The following is a 14,242-nucleotide window of genomic DNA, read 5'->3' as shown; positions in this document are numbered from 1 at the left end:
ATATTTATAGAATTATCACTACTTTGTTAAAATTTCAAAATTTACTTTTAAGTATAACTCTTTGTTACTTGTTGATATTCTATTGATTAATTTTCTTTTAGGTTTTGTTCTTTTTAGTGATTTGGAAGAGATGATTTGGGAGAGATGATTTGAATGGATTTGAGTGGATTTGAGGGTAATTTTTTTGTTGTTTTTTTGAGTGGATTTGTGGGTAATTGAGAGTGGATTTGGAAGTAAAGTTTGTGAGAATTAGTATAGGATTTGATTGATGTAACAGATTTAAAAAATTAGTTTATTTGATAGAAATTAAAGATTACCAAAATACCCCTAGTTATTAAAGTAATATAAAATGTTATTTGTTAATGTTATATTTAATTGTAAAAATGTTTATAAAAAGAAAAAAATTAAAATTAATTATTAAAATGTAAAAAAATATTAATTTAGTAAATTGAAATAATAATAATAATAATTATTATTATTATTATCATTATTAATATTATTATTATTATTATTATTATTATTATTTAAATAATGCTACAGAATTTGAATACACTGGTCTGGATTTGAATATGTGCTGTCTGAATACAAGATGTGGATTTTGGTCTTTTTTTTCAAAATTTGATTACTCATACTGAATTACTCCATTATCAAATGGAAGGAGGACAAACATGTAAATTACTCATAAATCACCATAAATCCTTGCACATATGTGATGATTCAAAAAGTGATACATCCTGCAAATCCGCGCTTTTCCCTTCTTCCAAATCCTTGCAAACGAACATGACTTTGCTTCCCAATCCGTCTGCACAAATCATGCTGAACAGTATATTCTTCACAAGCAAACACAACCTTAGGATGTGTTTACTTGAGGAAGAAGATTTAAGGAAAAGGAAGTAGATGAATTTGAGAGTAAATTGTGTGTTGTTTTATTAAAGAGATTTAGAGATGATTCAAATGGATTTGGAAACAAAGTTTGTGAAAATTTTATAAGATTTAACTCATGTGATAGATTAAAAAAATATTTTAATAAATTAAAAATAAAAAATACTAAATTACCTTTAATGATAATAGTAATATAAAATTATATATCTAAGTAAAAATAAATATTATTAATTAAATTTTAGATTAGTTAAAATTAATTTGTTTTAAAAGATATTCATAATATTATTATAATTATTGGTATTATTATTAATTATATATATATATATGACATAACAACATTACATATATTACAAGGACAATAATGTAAATGTATAACTTTTATCTTCAAATCCCCTCTGACGAAGATTACATTTTCATGTCATCATGGAAATTTATTCTCTCGCATCCATTGAAATCGCAACATGCTAACACAAGAGTTACTCGCAAATTCCCTCTTCATTATAGTACATCTTCACAAATTAGCTCATGCAAACATACCCTTAGGTTGTGTTCACATTGAAGGATGGATTTGGGGTGAGAGAGTAGATGAATTTGAAAGGATTTGAGAGTAAGGTGATTGTTAGTTTTCTGAAGGGATTTGGAGGTGAGTGAGAGTGAATTTAGAATTAAAATTTGTAAAAATTAATGTAGGATTTGACGAATGTAACAAATAAAAAAAGTGATTTAATTGGTAAAAATTGAAAATTGCCAAAATACTCTTGTAATATAACATGATATGCTGGGACCGAATATAAAGCATCTGGAACCGAATACGCCGAGCGTAGAACCAAATACATGCAGTTGGAATCAAATACCTTTGGATGGAAACCGAATATGCTTTACCTAAAATCGAATATGTGCAACTAGAATCGAATATCATTGGACTGGAACCGAATACGTGTAGTTGGAATCGAATACCCTTAGGCATTTTGGAAATAGTAGAGGTCAAAAGTGACATTTAACATAAATAACTCCAAATCTCAGCACTTTCACTGTGAACAAAAAGCATAATATCTCACAATTTATTGTTATTCCATCCTCGTTATTTGAACTGGCCCAGCACTGTTTCTCTAAGTCTGTAGCCCAGCCCATGATGGCTTACGGCTGGGAAAACTTAAGGTGAGAGAAAAACGCCACGCAAGCAGTGTGTGTGTGGTGCGAGGGAAAAAGGAGAGAGAACAGAGCGTTCTGGAAGCTCCTCCAAACGGCAATGGCGTCAGTGCAAACCGGTGGCTCCGGAGGCGGTAGTTGGCGACGGCGAAGAAGACAAAGATAAAGAGGGCAACGAGAGAGGTAAGAAAAACGTAGCCTTTTCTTATTATATGAAGTCTTGAATATTTTGATACAGAGAAATATGAGTATGTTCTGTTACTTACAAAAGTAAAAAGGGGAGAGCTCTATTTATAGAGCTCTGTTGAACAACAAGAAGAAACAGAAAAACCTAACTAACTGAAACAGAAAGAGTTACTGTCTTTATGACAGTAAGGAATCAGTTTGATTCCTAATAGCCTCCCCTCAAGCTGGACGGTGGATAGTCATCAGTCCAAGCTTGGGAATAATAGATCTAAATCTGACGCGATGGGGGAACTTCGTGAAGATGTCAGCCAACTGTTCATCGGAGCGCACGGGAAGGAGGTTTATAAGTTGTTCCTGAACTTTCTCACGGACAACATGGCAGTCAAGCTCAATATGCTTGGTCCGTTCGTGAAAGCTCTGGTTGTGAGCTATATGCCTTGCTGACTTATTATTGCAGTACAAGGCAGGGGTTCCTGACTCTTCTATTTGAAGGTCCTGTAGGAGATAACTGAGCCACTGTATCTCGCATACAGTGGCTGCAAGAGCTCTATACTCAGCTTCAGTAGAGGACCTGGAGACAGTTCTCTGCTTCTTAGATTTCCAGGAGATAAGTGAAGATCCAAGGAAGATACAAAACCCTGTTGTGGATCTTCTGGTGTTGGGACATGTTGCCCAGTCAGAGTCACTGAATGCCTTTAGCTGTATAGGAGAGTCAGCAGGGAAAAACAACCCTTCAGAGGGCTTAGATTTGATGTACCTGAGAATATGTTGGATGGCCCGATAGTGATAGTGAGTAGGTGATTGAACAAATTGACTAAGTAAATTAATTGAAAAACACAGGTCAGGTCTTGTATTTGTGAGGTATAACAACTTCCCTATTAGCCTTCTGTAAGGACCTGGGTCATCCAGGTAGCTGTCCAATTTATATAAGGAGCTTGTGTCACTAAGGAAGGGAGTAGACGAAGGCTTACAGCCCAACATTCCTGTTTCCTCCAATATATCTAAGGCATATTTCCTTTGACATAGATGGATACCCTTCTTAGATCTGGCTACTTCCAGCCCTAAGAAATATTTCAGTTCTCCTAGGTTCTTTATTCGAAACCTATTGTGAAGAAGCTCCTTTATGTGGTTGATCTCCATCATAGAGTTCCCTGTTAACACAATATCATCCACATACACAAGGAGAGCAGTAAAGCTTGTAGGTGTTCTTTTAGTAAATAAAGAATGATCAGATTTAGATTGAACAAACTTGGCAGTTATTAGGAAGGAAGAAAGCTTTTCAAACCATTGCCTGCTTGCTTGCTTCAAGCCATACAAAGATTTGGTTAACTTGCAAACCTGTCCTTTATTGTATATGTTTAATCCTGGGGGTGGTTCCATGTAGACCTCTTCATTAAGGTCTCCGTGAAGAAAAGCATTATCAACATCCAGTTGATGTAGGAACCAACTGTTGGAAGCTGCTAGGGCAATTAGCAATCTGACCGTAGTGAGTTTGGCCACAGGGGAAAAGGTGTCAAGGTAGTCTATGCCCTCCTGTTGTGTATAACCTTTAGCCACCAGACGAGCTTTGTATCTTTCAATGCTGCCGTCAGCCTTGAATTTCGTTTTATATACCCATTTGCACCCTATTGCAGTTTTCCCTGGGGGCAGCTGGGTCAAAACCCATGTATCATTGTCTTGCAGAGCCTTAATTTCTCTCTGCATGGCCTCTACCCATTCAGTCATCCCTTTTGCTTCACTGTAAGATCTGGGTTCCTTGTTTCCAGTGACAGTCATAATGTATTTTAAATGTTTATCTGAAAGATTATCACAGCACAACAGATCAGAAATAGGATAGGGAGTTTTAAAACAATTCTTAACAGATGAGGATTGATTCACCTGGTGAACATAATCCTTCAAGTATGTAGGAGTTCTTCTGGGTCTGTTAGACCTTCTGTGTCTTTGGCTTTCCTGGCTGTTTCCTGCTGCATCACTGTCATTTTCATTATCAGAAGACTGTTTTGCTGACTGCTCCACTTCTGTTGGATCAGTAATATTTAACTCATCATGTCTGACATCACCAGTGGGATACTGGTCCTTCAGGAGGTCATTTAAAGTCTCAGCCTTGTCTCTTTCAACATCACATTCTGCTCTGCTGCCTTGCACATTTTTGTAGGGAAAAATGTCTTCATGAAAAACGACATTTCTACTTATGAAGAGCTCCTTGGTATTTATGTCAAGCACAATGTATCCTTTCACACCATATTTGTATCCTAAAAAGATTCCTTTTCTAGCTCTAGGGTCGAGTTTTCCTCTATTATTTTCAAGAGTTGAGGCAAAACATAAGCTGCCAAAGGTCTTGAGATCTAAATAGGTGGGAGGTAATTTGTAGAGAAGTTCATGAGGTGTTTTGTGGTTAAGAGTGATAGTAGGCAGTCTGTTTATTAGATAAACAGCATGGCCAACCGCATAAGACCAGTAAGCATTAGGTAGGTTGGATTGAAAGAGAAGGCCACGGGTAACGTTTAGAATATGTTGGTGTTTTCTTTCAACAACAGAGTTTTGTTCAGGGGTCTCAACACAACTCTTTTGGTGATTGATCCCATGCATGTTATAGAAATCCACGCAACTAAACTCAGGTCCATTATCAGACCGTATAGTTTTGATTAATTTGTTAAATTGATTTTTAATTTTAATAACAAAGTTTTGCAATAATTCCCTAGTTTGACCCTTGTTGTTCATTAGAAAAATCCATGTGTGCCTACTGTAATCATCTACTATGGTTAGAAAGTATTTATGACCATGGACAGAAACAGTATTAAGGGGGCCCCAAATATCACAATGCACAATTTCAAAACAATCAGTGGTGGCAGAAACACTCTTAGGAAAAGATAACTTTCGTTGTTTAGCATAGTGGCAAGTGTCACAAACAATGTTAGTGTCAACCTTGATATAGGGAAAATTTTCACATATGTATTTCATAACCTTGTTTCCTGGATGGCCTAATCTACAGTGCCACAGGTTTACATCAAGATTTCTAAAAGAAAAAACAGTCTTAGCAGTAGATCTTTGATCAAATTTAGGAAAAGCTTGTAGGTAATAGAGGCCCTTCCAAGAATTAGCATATCCAATCATCTTCAATGTATGATTCTCCTTTATCTGGCAGGTCTTAGAGGAAAAGGTTAGGCTGCAATCTAAGTCCTTAATCAGACTTTGAACAGAAATTAAATTGAAGCAAAATTCAGGGATATAGAGGACATTAAAAATGACAAAATTCTTGGAAAATTGTACTGTTCCAGCATGTTCAGCAGTTAGAACAGTATTGTTTGGCAGTTTTACAGTAATAGGCTTAATTTTATAAAAAGTGACAAAATTTGTCCTATCATGTGTCACATGATCAGTGGCACCAGTGTCTATGATCCAGGAAAGGGTACCTTGTTTATGTTGAGTGTCACTTCTCTGGACTTGATTAACTTTGTGAGGTTGTTCATCAATTTTGTCCATCATTCTGAGAAGTTTTTGCATCTGTTCAGCTGTGAAGGACTGAAAAATGTCGCCATTATTGGTTTGATGTGTGGTCTGAACTCCTTCAGGTTCAGTGTTGTTCTGGCAGGCGTTTGCAGAACTCCAGTCTGTCTTCTTGTCTTGGCTGTTGTCACCCTTCTTATACCAAGGAGGGTATCCGTGCTTAGAGTAGCACTCATCTACAGTGTGGTTCATCTTGTTGCAAAAGGAGCATTGCTTGCCATAGTTAGGATTCCTGCCCCTTCCTCTACCTTGACCACGAAATCCAGAACCCCTTCCTTGGCCCTTCCATTGACTGTTCTTATCAGTGGCACTTGCCAGAACCTTGACCTCGGGAGAGTTGTGTTTCTCTTGTCTCTCTTGCAACATAATAAGAGAGAAGACCCGATTGATATTAGGTAGAGGATCCATTAAAAGAATCTGTGTCTTAACTGTGCTGTAAGAGTCGTTTAATCCTTTCAAGAAACAAATCACATGTTCCATCTCCCTATATTTTAAGGAGATTCTTGAGAGATCACAACTACAGGGAATTTTACATGTGCAAGTAGGAATGGGTCTTAGAAATTCCAACTCCTCCCATAGGATTTTCAGATCAGTAAAGAATTGACTCACTCCCCTTTCTCCCTGTTTGATAGAATGTATATCTTGTAGCAAGTCAGAAATCTTGAAATAATCTCCTTTGGAGAATCTTTCTTTCAGCTCATCCCATAATTCCTTGGCCTCTTCAACGTATATGACACTTTCAGCAATCTGTGGGGAGAGGGTCTTTGTTATCCAGGACAATATCATCACATTACATCTTTCCCATGCATCAAACAGTGCATCAGTTTTCTGGGGTTTCTTTATGGACCCATCAATAAACTTTGTTTTATTCTTGGAGAGCAAGGCTCTCCTCATACTTCTGCTCCATGAAGAGTAATTATTCTCGTTCAAAGTTTGTGCAATGAGAGTGAGACCCGGGTTCTCACCTGGGTGCAAATAATAGGGGCTGGATGGGTTGGTGGTTTCATCCATGAGGAAAAGAACCCAAGAAACAGTCCAAGAAGATACCAAGAATTAAAACAGAGGCAACGGAAGCAGAGCAGGTACTAGACCTGCTCTGATACCATATTTGAACTGGCCCAGCACTGTTTCTCTAAGTCTGTAGCCCAGCCCATGATGGCTTACGGCTGGGAAAACTTAAGGTGAGAGAAAAACGCCACGCAAGCAGTGTGTGTGTGGTGCGAGGGAAAAAGGAGAGAGAACAGAGCGTTCTGGAAGCTCCTCCAAACGGCAATGGCGTCAGTGCAAACCGGCGGCTCCGGAGGCGGTAGTTGGCGACGGCGAAGAAGACAAAGATGAAGAGGGCAACGAGAGAGGTAAGAAAAACGTAGCCTTTTCTTATTATATGAAGTCTTGAATATTTTGATACAGAGAAATATGAGTATGTTCTGTTACTTACAAAAGTAAAAAGGAGAGAGCTCTATTTATAGAGCTCTGTTGAACAACAAGAAGAAACAGAAAAACCTAACTAACTGAAACAGAAAGAGTTACTGTCTTTATGACAGTAAGGAATCAGTTTGATTCCTAATACTCGTATATCTGTTGAAGCAAACTACACATATATTGTATATTCGTCCCCTCATTCTTTGTCTTACAGTAAAATCGTTCATTTCGAACAATGTTAAAGTTAATGTCTTCGTGTGATAAACAATTCACAAAAATAATGAAACTCTGTATTAAAGTAGAGAAGAAAAATTGAAACATTATAAACAATAACGAAGTTCTACTAATAACACTCCTTCTGCACAACAACATTTCACATATCATGAAAAAAAACAGACTATAAGAATAAACATTTCAACTTCACTAAAATAAAAAACTACAAACAAATAAAAAACTGTGATATGCTCTATGAGTATTCATAAATTTAAATATCTTTTTTAAATTTTAAAGACCAAATTAAAAGAAAAAGAACCAAAAGTACTAATGATTATTTTTTTCTTGTTATAAAATTGAAGCGCTTATTTTGTTTTATAAAAGAAACACAAACAAGTACACTTGATGTTCCACCCTAATTGGGTCAAAGTAATCCAAAGAGCAAACCTTTTGACTGACAAAAGAAAGTGGTGTTGTGATTTCACTTTCTCTCATTTTATATAATTGTTTTATCAACCAAGTTATGTCATTTTGCTTCCAAAAAAGGGTTTAAATTGAAAGTGTAACGATGACCATGAGACTTTAGAATCAAAGAGACATAATACAAATGATATATAAAATTAATTTACATATAATACATTCAATTCAAAATCATAAAACAAAAACGAGACAAAAAAATTCTTAAGATATATTATAGTGTATGATTATTTTATATGAAGAAGAACAACGATCCTATCAATCATTGATAAGAATTTGAATGAGAGTTTGGTAATTGAAGAAAGCATAAAAAAAGCAATTTGATGCATGCATGACATGGATAGGGTGTAGAAGAGATGAAAAAAAAAAAAAAAACATGTGAAAGGAATTTACAAGGGGAATATATGCTGCGACACTGAACACATAAACGTAGTGTAGTTGTTAGCCATAGTTGATTCTGCCACATTGATGCTAACAAGTCCTCATGTATTCAAAAGGGTCCCCCACTCTGTTTTTTTCCCATGTCTCAAAGTAAGTAACTTGTCCCTTCTTTCATATATATATATATATATATATATATATATATATATATATATATATATATATATATTTATTATATATATATATATATATATATATTTATTTATATATATATATATATATATTTATATATATATTTATTTATTTATTAATTTATTTAGAGAAAAAAAAAGGTACAAATGCATGCATCACTTGTTTTGTTTTCACCAATTTAATTTTATAATTTTATAGTTTTTGAATAAATTTTGATTAATGATTAAAAGATGTGTGTAATAAAAAAGAATGTATTATATTTTTGGGAAACGAGCTTTTTGTTGACTCCCTCTCAGGCTTCTGCAAAACTATATAGGTAATCCATACAGTCACATCAACCTAATTGTTATGATTAAAACATCACACTTCCTCTGTGCCATAAGGACGACTCGTTATACACACCAATCTATACATCATCATTTTTACTTTTCAAAACTCATCCCCATCCATTTCTACATCATTAACATCATCGTGTTAATTTATTTAATAAAATTTATTATTTATTCTTCCAGTGTATCATCTCATATAGAATGTATACATTATCTATAGGTATGTCTTAATATAAAAAATGTATTAGAGATTCCATATTACATAAAAATAAAAATAATTTAAAATATATATGTGATTTTTTTATATGATTGAATTATATATAAAATATACTTCTTAAAAATAAAATAAAATAAAATATCCACAAAATATATATTAGAAAATTAATCTAATTATAGTAAAATGTTAGCAAACTTTAATTTATACCCATAAAAGAATTCACTGAACTAAGATGTTTTAACTTCACAATTTCTCTGATAGCAAACTGTCGTTCAAAAAAGTACAATTTAAAGATGTTTTTTATTACTGAACTAGACAACTACTTAGTACTTTGTACTATTTATTCATTTCAAAATAATTACTATTATTATAACAATATATAATTATAATATAGTATTGATTGGTATTTATTATTAAAATGAAAATTTTGTACAAATTAAAATCTTATGTTTTCATTTATTCCCAGAATGTGCTGTCACTAGAAATTTTACTCTAACTTCTCGATCCACGATGATTTTGATAATGCATGAATTTACACCAAAAACAAAAAATTCTAAGGAATATGAGTTTTTGTTTTACTAATTAGTTTATATTTTCCACATTCTCTTTTTCCAACAATAATAATAACATCTTAAAAAAAAAAACTCTTAATTTGGTGATTATGTATATTGGTTTCAAATAAATTGAATATTTATGTACATAGGTAATCATATAATAAGTAGTTGTTTATGTTTTGTAATACAGTATAAGTTTAGATTACTTATTTCCTTCTAATAGAGCTTGATTAACTATAATAACTAGCATTAAAACTGATGTTAATTAGTGAAAGAGTTTAAGAAGTTTAAATAATATGAACTTTTGTAGTTTATTTAGTAGGTGTGTAAGTATGATTTTTTTATTATTTAAAAGTTTGTATAAGTAAATTGGATTTAGAACATACATTACCATGAATCAATCAAGTAGAATAAAATCGTTAAGATTTTCAGTTTTAAGATTTTTGATTTTAACCATTAAAATTAGGATAATGATAATAATATTTTAACATTTTAACATTATTTACGTATTATGTTGTGATTGATCCAAAATTATTTCACAATCAATAATAATAATCATAAATACGAACATCAACTATTTATATGTAAATAATGTTAAAATATTTTCAAAAAGATACTGTTAATTATAATTATCTTAAAATTATATATCTATAAATATTGTTGGTTACTGAATGGTTTGTCATGCTAGAGTACACACACCATGAAAATAAAAAAATGAATAATTTTATATAATAATAAAATAAAAGAAAGAATTATAAAGAAGTGAGGAATTAATGCAGAAAGATTGTGGTAAAGGAAAAAGGATGATCTGGGAGTGTTCCGAGAATTAGCAAGAGTTGGAAAAAGTGTTGTTGACGTTGCTGATGATGATGATCATCATCATCATTCAATTTAATTCTTTCATCTTCCATAACTGACTTCTCTTGCTTTTCCTTGTTCCTGCCATTTCAGGCATGCATGCATGCCACCTTTCTTAATGGGAGCATCCTTCAATTCCCATAAACATCTTTAATACCTTTTTTCTCTTCTTTTTCTTAATTTATGTAAACCATCAACATTTATGAATTTTGTCCAAGAACTTCACCTAATTCACTCACAACATTAACTTTAGTCACAAATTTTAATAAATTTGTTTTTCTGATTGAATTTTTATTAAATTTTTTTAATCTATTAAGTATTTAAGTTTTTTATATTTGTTTAATTTTTTTTAACTGAATTATGTGATTCTTATCTTGTTTCGTTAATTTGTTTCTTTATGTGATTAATATAAAATGACATTATAATAAAAATAAAATAAGAAATTATTTTTACTATTTTTATTGAAAATGAACAAAGAATGGTGATAAAGATAGTTCATCAGTCCTTATAGATAACAAGGTGAAAGTCATTGAAAAGTATTACCACGTGCTGAGTTTTAAAAGTTATTAAAAGTTAAATTGACTTTATTTAATCAATTAGTAAAGTTTGGTTTTGTCTTGAAAATTATTTTCTTTTTTGTTTCTTTAAATTTTCAAAATATCATTTTGTTTTTTACTATTATATAACTGTAATTAATTATTTATATGTTTGAATAAAAGGATAAATGATCATTTTAAGAGAATAATATTAATATTATAATACAGTGTGTGTATGATTACTTCGAAAGAAATTCTTGAGATTGGTAACCTAAATGTTATTCATCTATTCTTTTAAAATAAATATCATAAAATAAAATAATAATTTAAATTTTTAAAGAGTTAACTTTGACGAAAAATGTGACATCCCAAAATATAGTAATCACATCATATAATTTAGGAGTCAACATTCTCAATAAAGAGATCAGTTAGAGTATGACTTGTAATTAAATACGAAATTACAGTCATCCAAAATATAATAGAGAGTTTTAAACTTAGAGAGTTTAGAGTATTTAATATCAAAGGTTTAAATATCTAAATCCTAAGTAGACAGCAACATCATTCTCCTCCAGCTCTTGCTCCAGAGGTATTTCCTCAACAACAACTGCTCCCATCCAAGTGGATGATCATCGAAAAAAAAACATACACAAGCAGCACACAACACAAAAGCAAGGGTGAGCTAGATAAACAGGCAATAATCATACTGTTCACTCAATTAATAATCATCATGCTTAGTACATATAAAACAGTTAATACATAACACTTTAAACCATGACTCAAACACTCACGCGACTCATCCGGATTAGTATAATTGTCGAACTATTGGTCGTCTTTGCACTTGCGTAGTTCAGCTGGCACTCCCCAACACTATGCAAGGTAAATCCCCCAATCTGTCTATGTCTAAACTCTAAGACTATAGACGAGGACCTCCCTCTACTCTCACCACTTACACTGCTCTCCTCTATTTGAGCATGAACAATGCTTCGAGTGTAGGGATAGACATACCAGTTCAAAGCTCCATACAGTTATACAGAACAACAACAACACCCCACACATCACTATCAATCATCTCACCCTGAGATGTCCACTTCATACTCAATTACATCATTTCAAGCCACACAATTCAAATATATGGACATACATACATCCTGGCAGTCAAACAACATCAAATAGCTCAAACAGATGTGGAAAAATATGAAACTCACCGAACCAGGTCTCACAACGCACCAAGATGCAAGACTAGACAACAAAAATTCGCATAGCGCACCACCCTTGGTGCGCTGAGCGAATTTTCCTGACGAGGGGAGTGTTTTTCAGCTAAAATTCGCATAGCGCACCCCCTGGATGCGTTGGGTGAATTTTCCTGACAAAGGAACAGCTAAAATTCGCATAGCGCACCCTATTTCGTATGGCGAATTAATTCGCAACATACATCAGACTTCAAACTTCTCGCTACGCACCCCACTCGCTCTTCGAATTAAATGGGCAGTGATCCCAGACCACCACTAGTCGCATAGCGACAGGATTCGCCAAGGCGAGTCCGAAAACAGTGAGCATCACCCTCTGGAAATTCGCACAGCGCACAAACTCGCACAGCGAATTTCCAAGACAGTGAGCACCCTTTTCAGGGTCTCGCTATGCGAGACAACTCGCATAGCGACACTGCATAATCTGCAGAACGTGAATTCTGTAGAATCACACACTCACACTAATCCTTACTATTTTCATTTATTTTCTCCAACTTCTAACCCTCATAATTCTTGTATCACACCTAATTAAACTTGTCTAGATGATTATAACCACTCTTAGCATGATTCTAAAGTGATTACTACCAAGGTTTCAACTTAAACTTCCAAGTTCATTAACCCAAGGACCCAATTTTGATTTTACCATTTTAAACATTACTTTACTCAGTTTTATGACCCTAACCTGTTCTAATTGACTCATACAAGCTAGTCACACTGTCCAATTGCACTAAAGACCACCCATGCTCAAACTCCCTACCTCAGTTCCTCTCAAATGACCAAAAACAATACTCTCTTAACCCTTTACTCATCTAACATGACTAACACAAGATTTCCACCTCAACCACATCTCCCTAACCCAATTGGTCACCAGAGAAGAATCAAATGTCTGAATGCATCAGTCTCACCTTCGACGCCAGCACATATGACTAGTCACAACTGACTGGACCAGGCCAGGGCTGCTCTATGATCAGGGATGTGCCAACTCAGGTTTTTAAGATTCTTCTATCCTACCAACACAATACTCTCAACAAGTCCCAAGTTATTTATCTAAGTCATCCAAACTGTCCTATGGTGTTTTAGACTCTAAATTCCCCATTTCCCTATCTCACTTCCCTTTTCAGTAAGCTAAAACAATACCTGTACAGTTTATTATTACTCCTTGTTATGTTATTATAGAATTCTCATTCCCAATCCTCTCCCCCAAAATTGCTTACAGCCAACCAACTCATCCAAGTCCAATAAACATCAGTATATCATGGTCACACAAATTTCACATTTTCACCAATACAAATCAACATGCTCACCACAAAATATAACTTAACAGTAATAAACCACAAATTATCAAGCATACACACCATACAGTTCAAACAAAACATAACTAGCTCCCCTTACCTCAGAGTGAAACTGCCACGCTCACAATAACATCCCTTTACAGTATCTCACAAAACGAGAACTAAACCACACCCTACAAACCACCATAGTGGGGACAACAACAACTCTTAGAGCTTGATTTGGCAGAAAATATGAAAACGAAACCCCACTGGTAACGTGCAACCAGTAACGTTGCATGCCCTAGGTTCAAAAATAGTGAAAGAGAAGGGGAAAAATGACTTACCGGTCCAAACTAAAATACGATCGGTTCAAAAGGAAGTCTTCGGTGTGGTGAACGTCTGAGCACCTTCCAACCCAAGATTGAACGGTTTAGAGAGCTGGAAATTTAGAGAGAAGACAGAGAAGAGTTTAGGACAAAGAGTCTTAGAGAGAGAGAAAAGAGTTCAGAAGAAATGAAAATTCTGAGGAGCCCTTCATAAGGTTAGGTTGGCCTTAGTCAGATGGGCCTGTCTGCCCCACATAGGGCCCAATGGCCTTATAATTTTCCAGGCCCTCACAAAATATTTTAGGGACTATCACCAAAATTTACATATTTCTTATGTAGCAAAGAAGTAGTGATTTTGAATTTTATAAGGATGAAAAAGAAAGGAAATTTTTCATAGGCACTAAACTCAAAAACTCTTTAATTTTGTAAATAAAAAAATTATTAAGCCTTTTTCTGAAATTCAATTAATATAAATTAATTTAAAATTCATTTTAA

At 33.8% G+C, this 14,242-nt stretch overlaps 1 protein-coding gene across 1 annotated transcript; it reads right to left on the bottom strand.

Moving 5' to 3' along the window:
• Positions 1–5,314: 5,314 nt before the first annotated feature.
• LOC148204922 (uncharacterized) lies at positions 5,315–6,510 on the bottom strand. Its single transcript, XM_088103458.1, has 2 exons — positions 5,631–6,510; positions 5,315–5,355 (listed from the first exon to the last, which is right to left on the bottom strand). Exons 1-2 carry the CDS (start codon positions 6,508–6,510, stop codon positions 5,315–5,317), a joined length of 921 nt encoding a protein of 306 aa, XP_087959584.1.
• Between the last annotated feature and the right edge of the window lie 7,732 nt (positions 6,511–14,242).

This window comes from Vigna umbellata, chromosome 1, assembly GCF_029865625.1.
Source record: "Vigna umbellata cultivar VRB3 chromosome 1, Vumbellata_1.0, whole genome shotgun sequence".
Taxonomy (NCBI): Eukaryota; Viridiplantae; Streptophyta; class Magnoliopsida; order Fabales; family Fabaceae; genus Vigna; species Vigna umbellata.
The sequence above is the reverse complement of the archived record's forward strand: the minus strand, read 5'-3'. Positions and strand labels throughout refer to the sequence as shown.

Excerpts from the sequence above, each read along its gene's own strand:
- LOC148204922 (XM_088103458.1), bottom strand. The coding sequence starts at position 6,510 with ATGATATTGTCCTGGATAACAAAGACCCTCTCCCCACAGATTGCTGAA. Across the intron at positions 5,356-5,630 it reads TGACACTCAACATAAACAAG|ATAAAGGAGAATCATACATT; the intron begins GTACCCTTTCCT and ends AAGACCTGCCAG.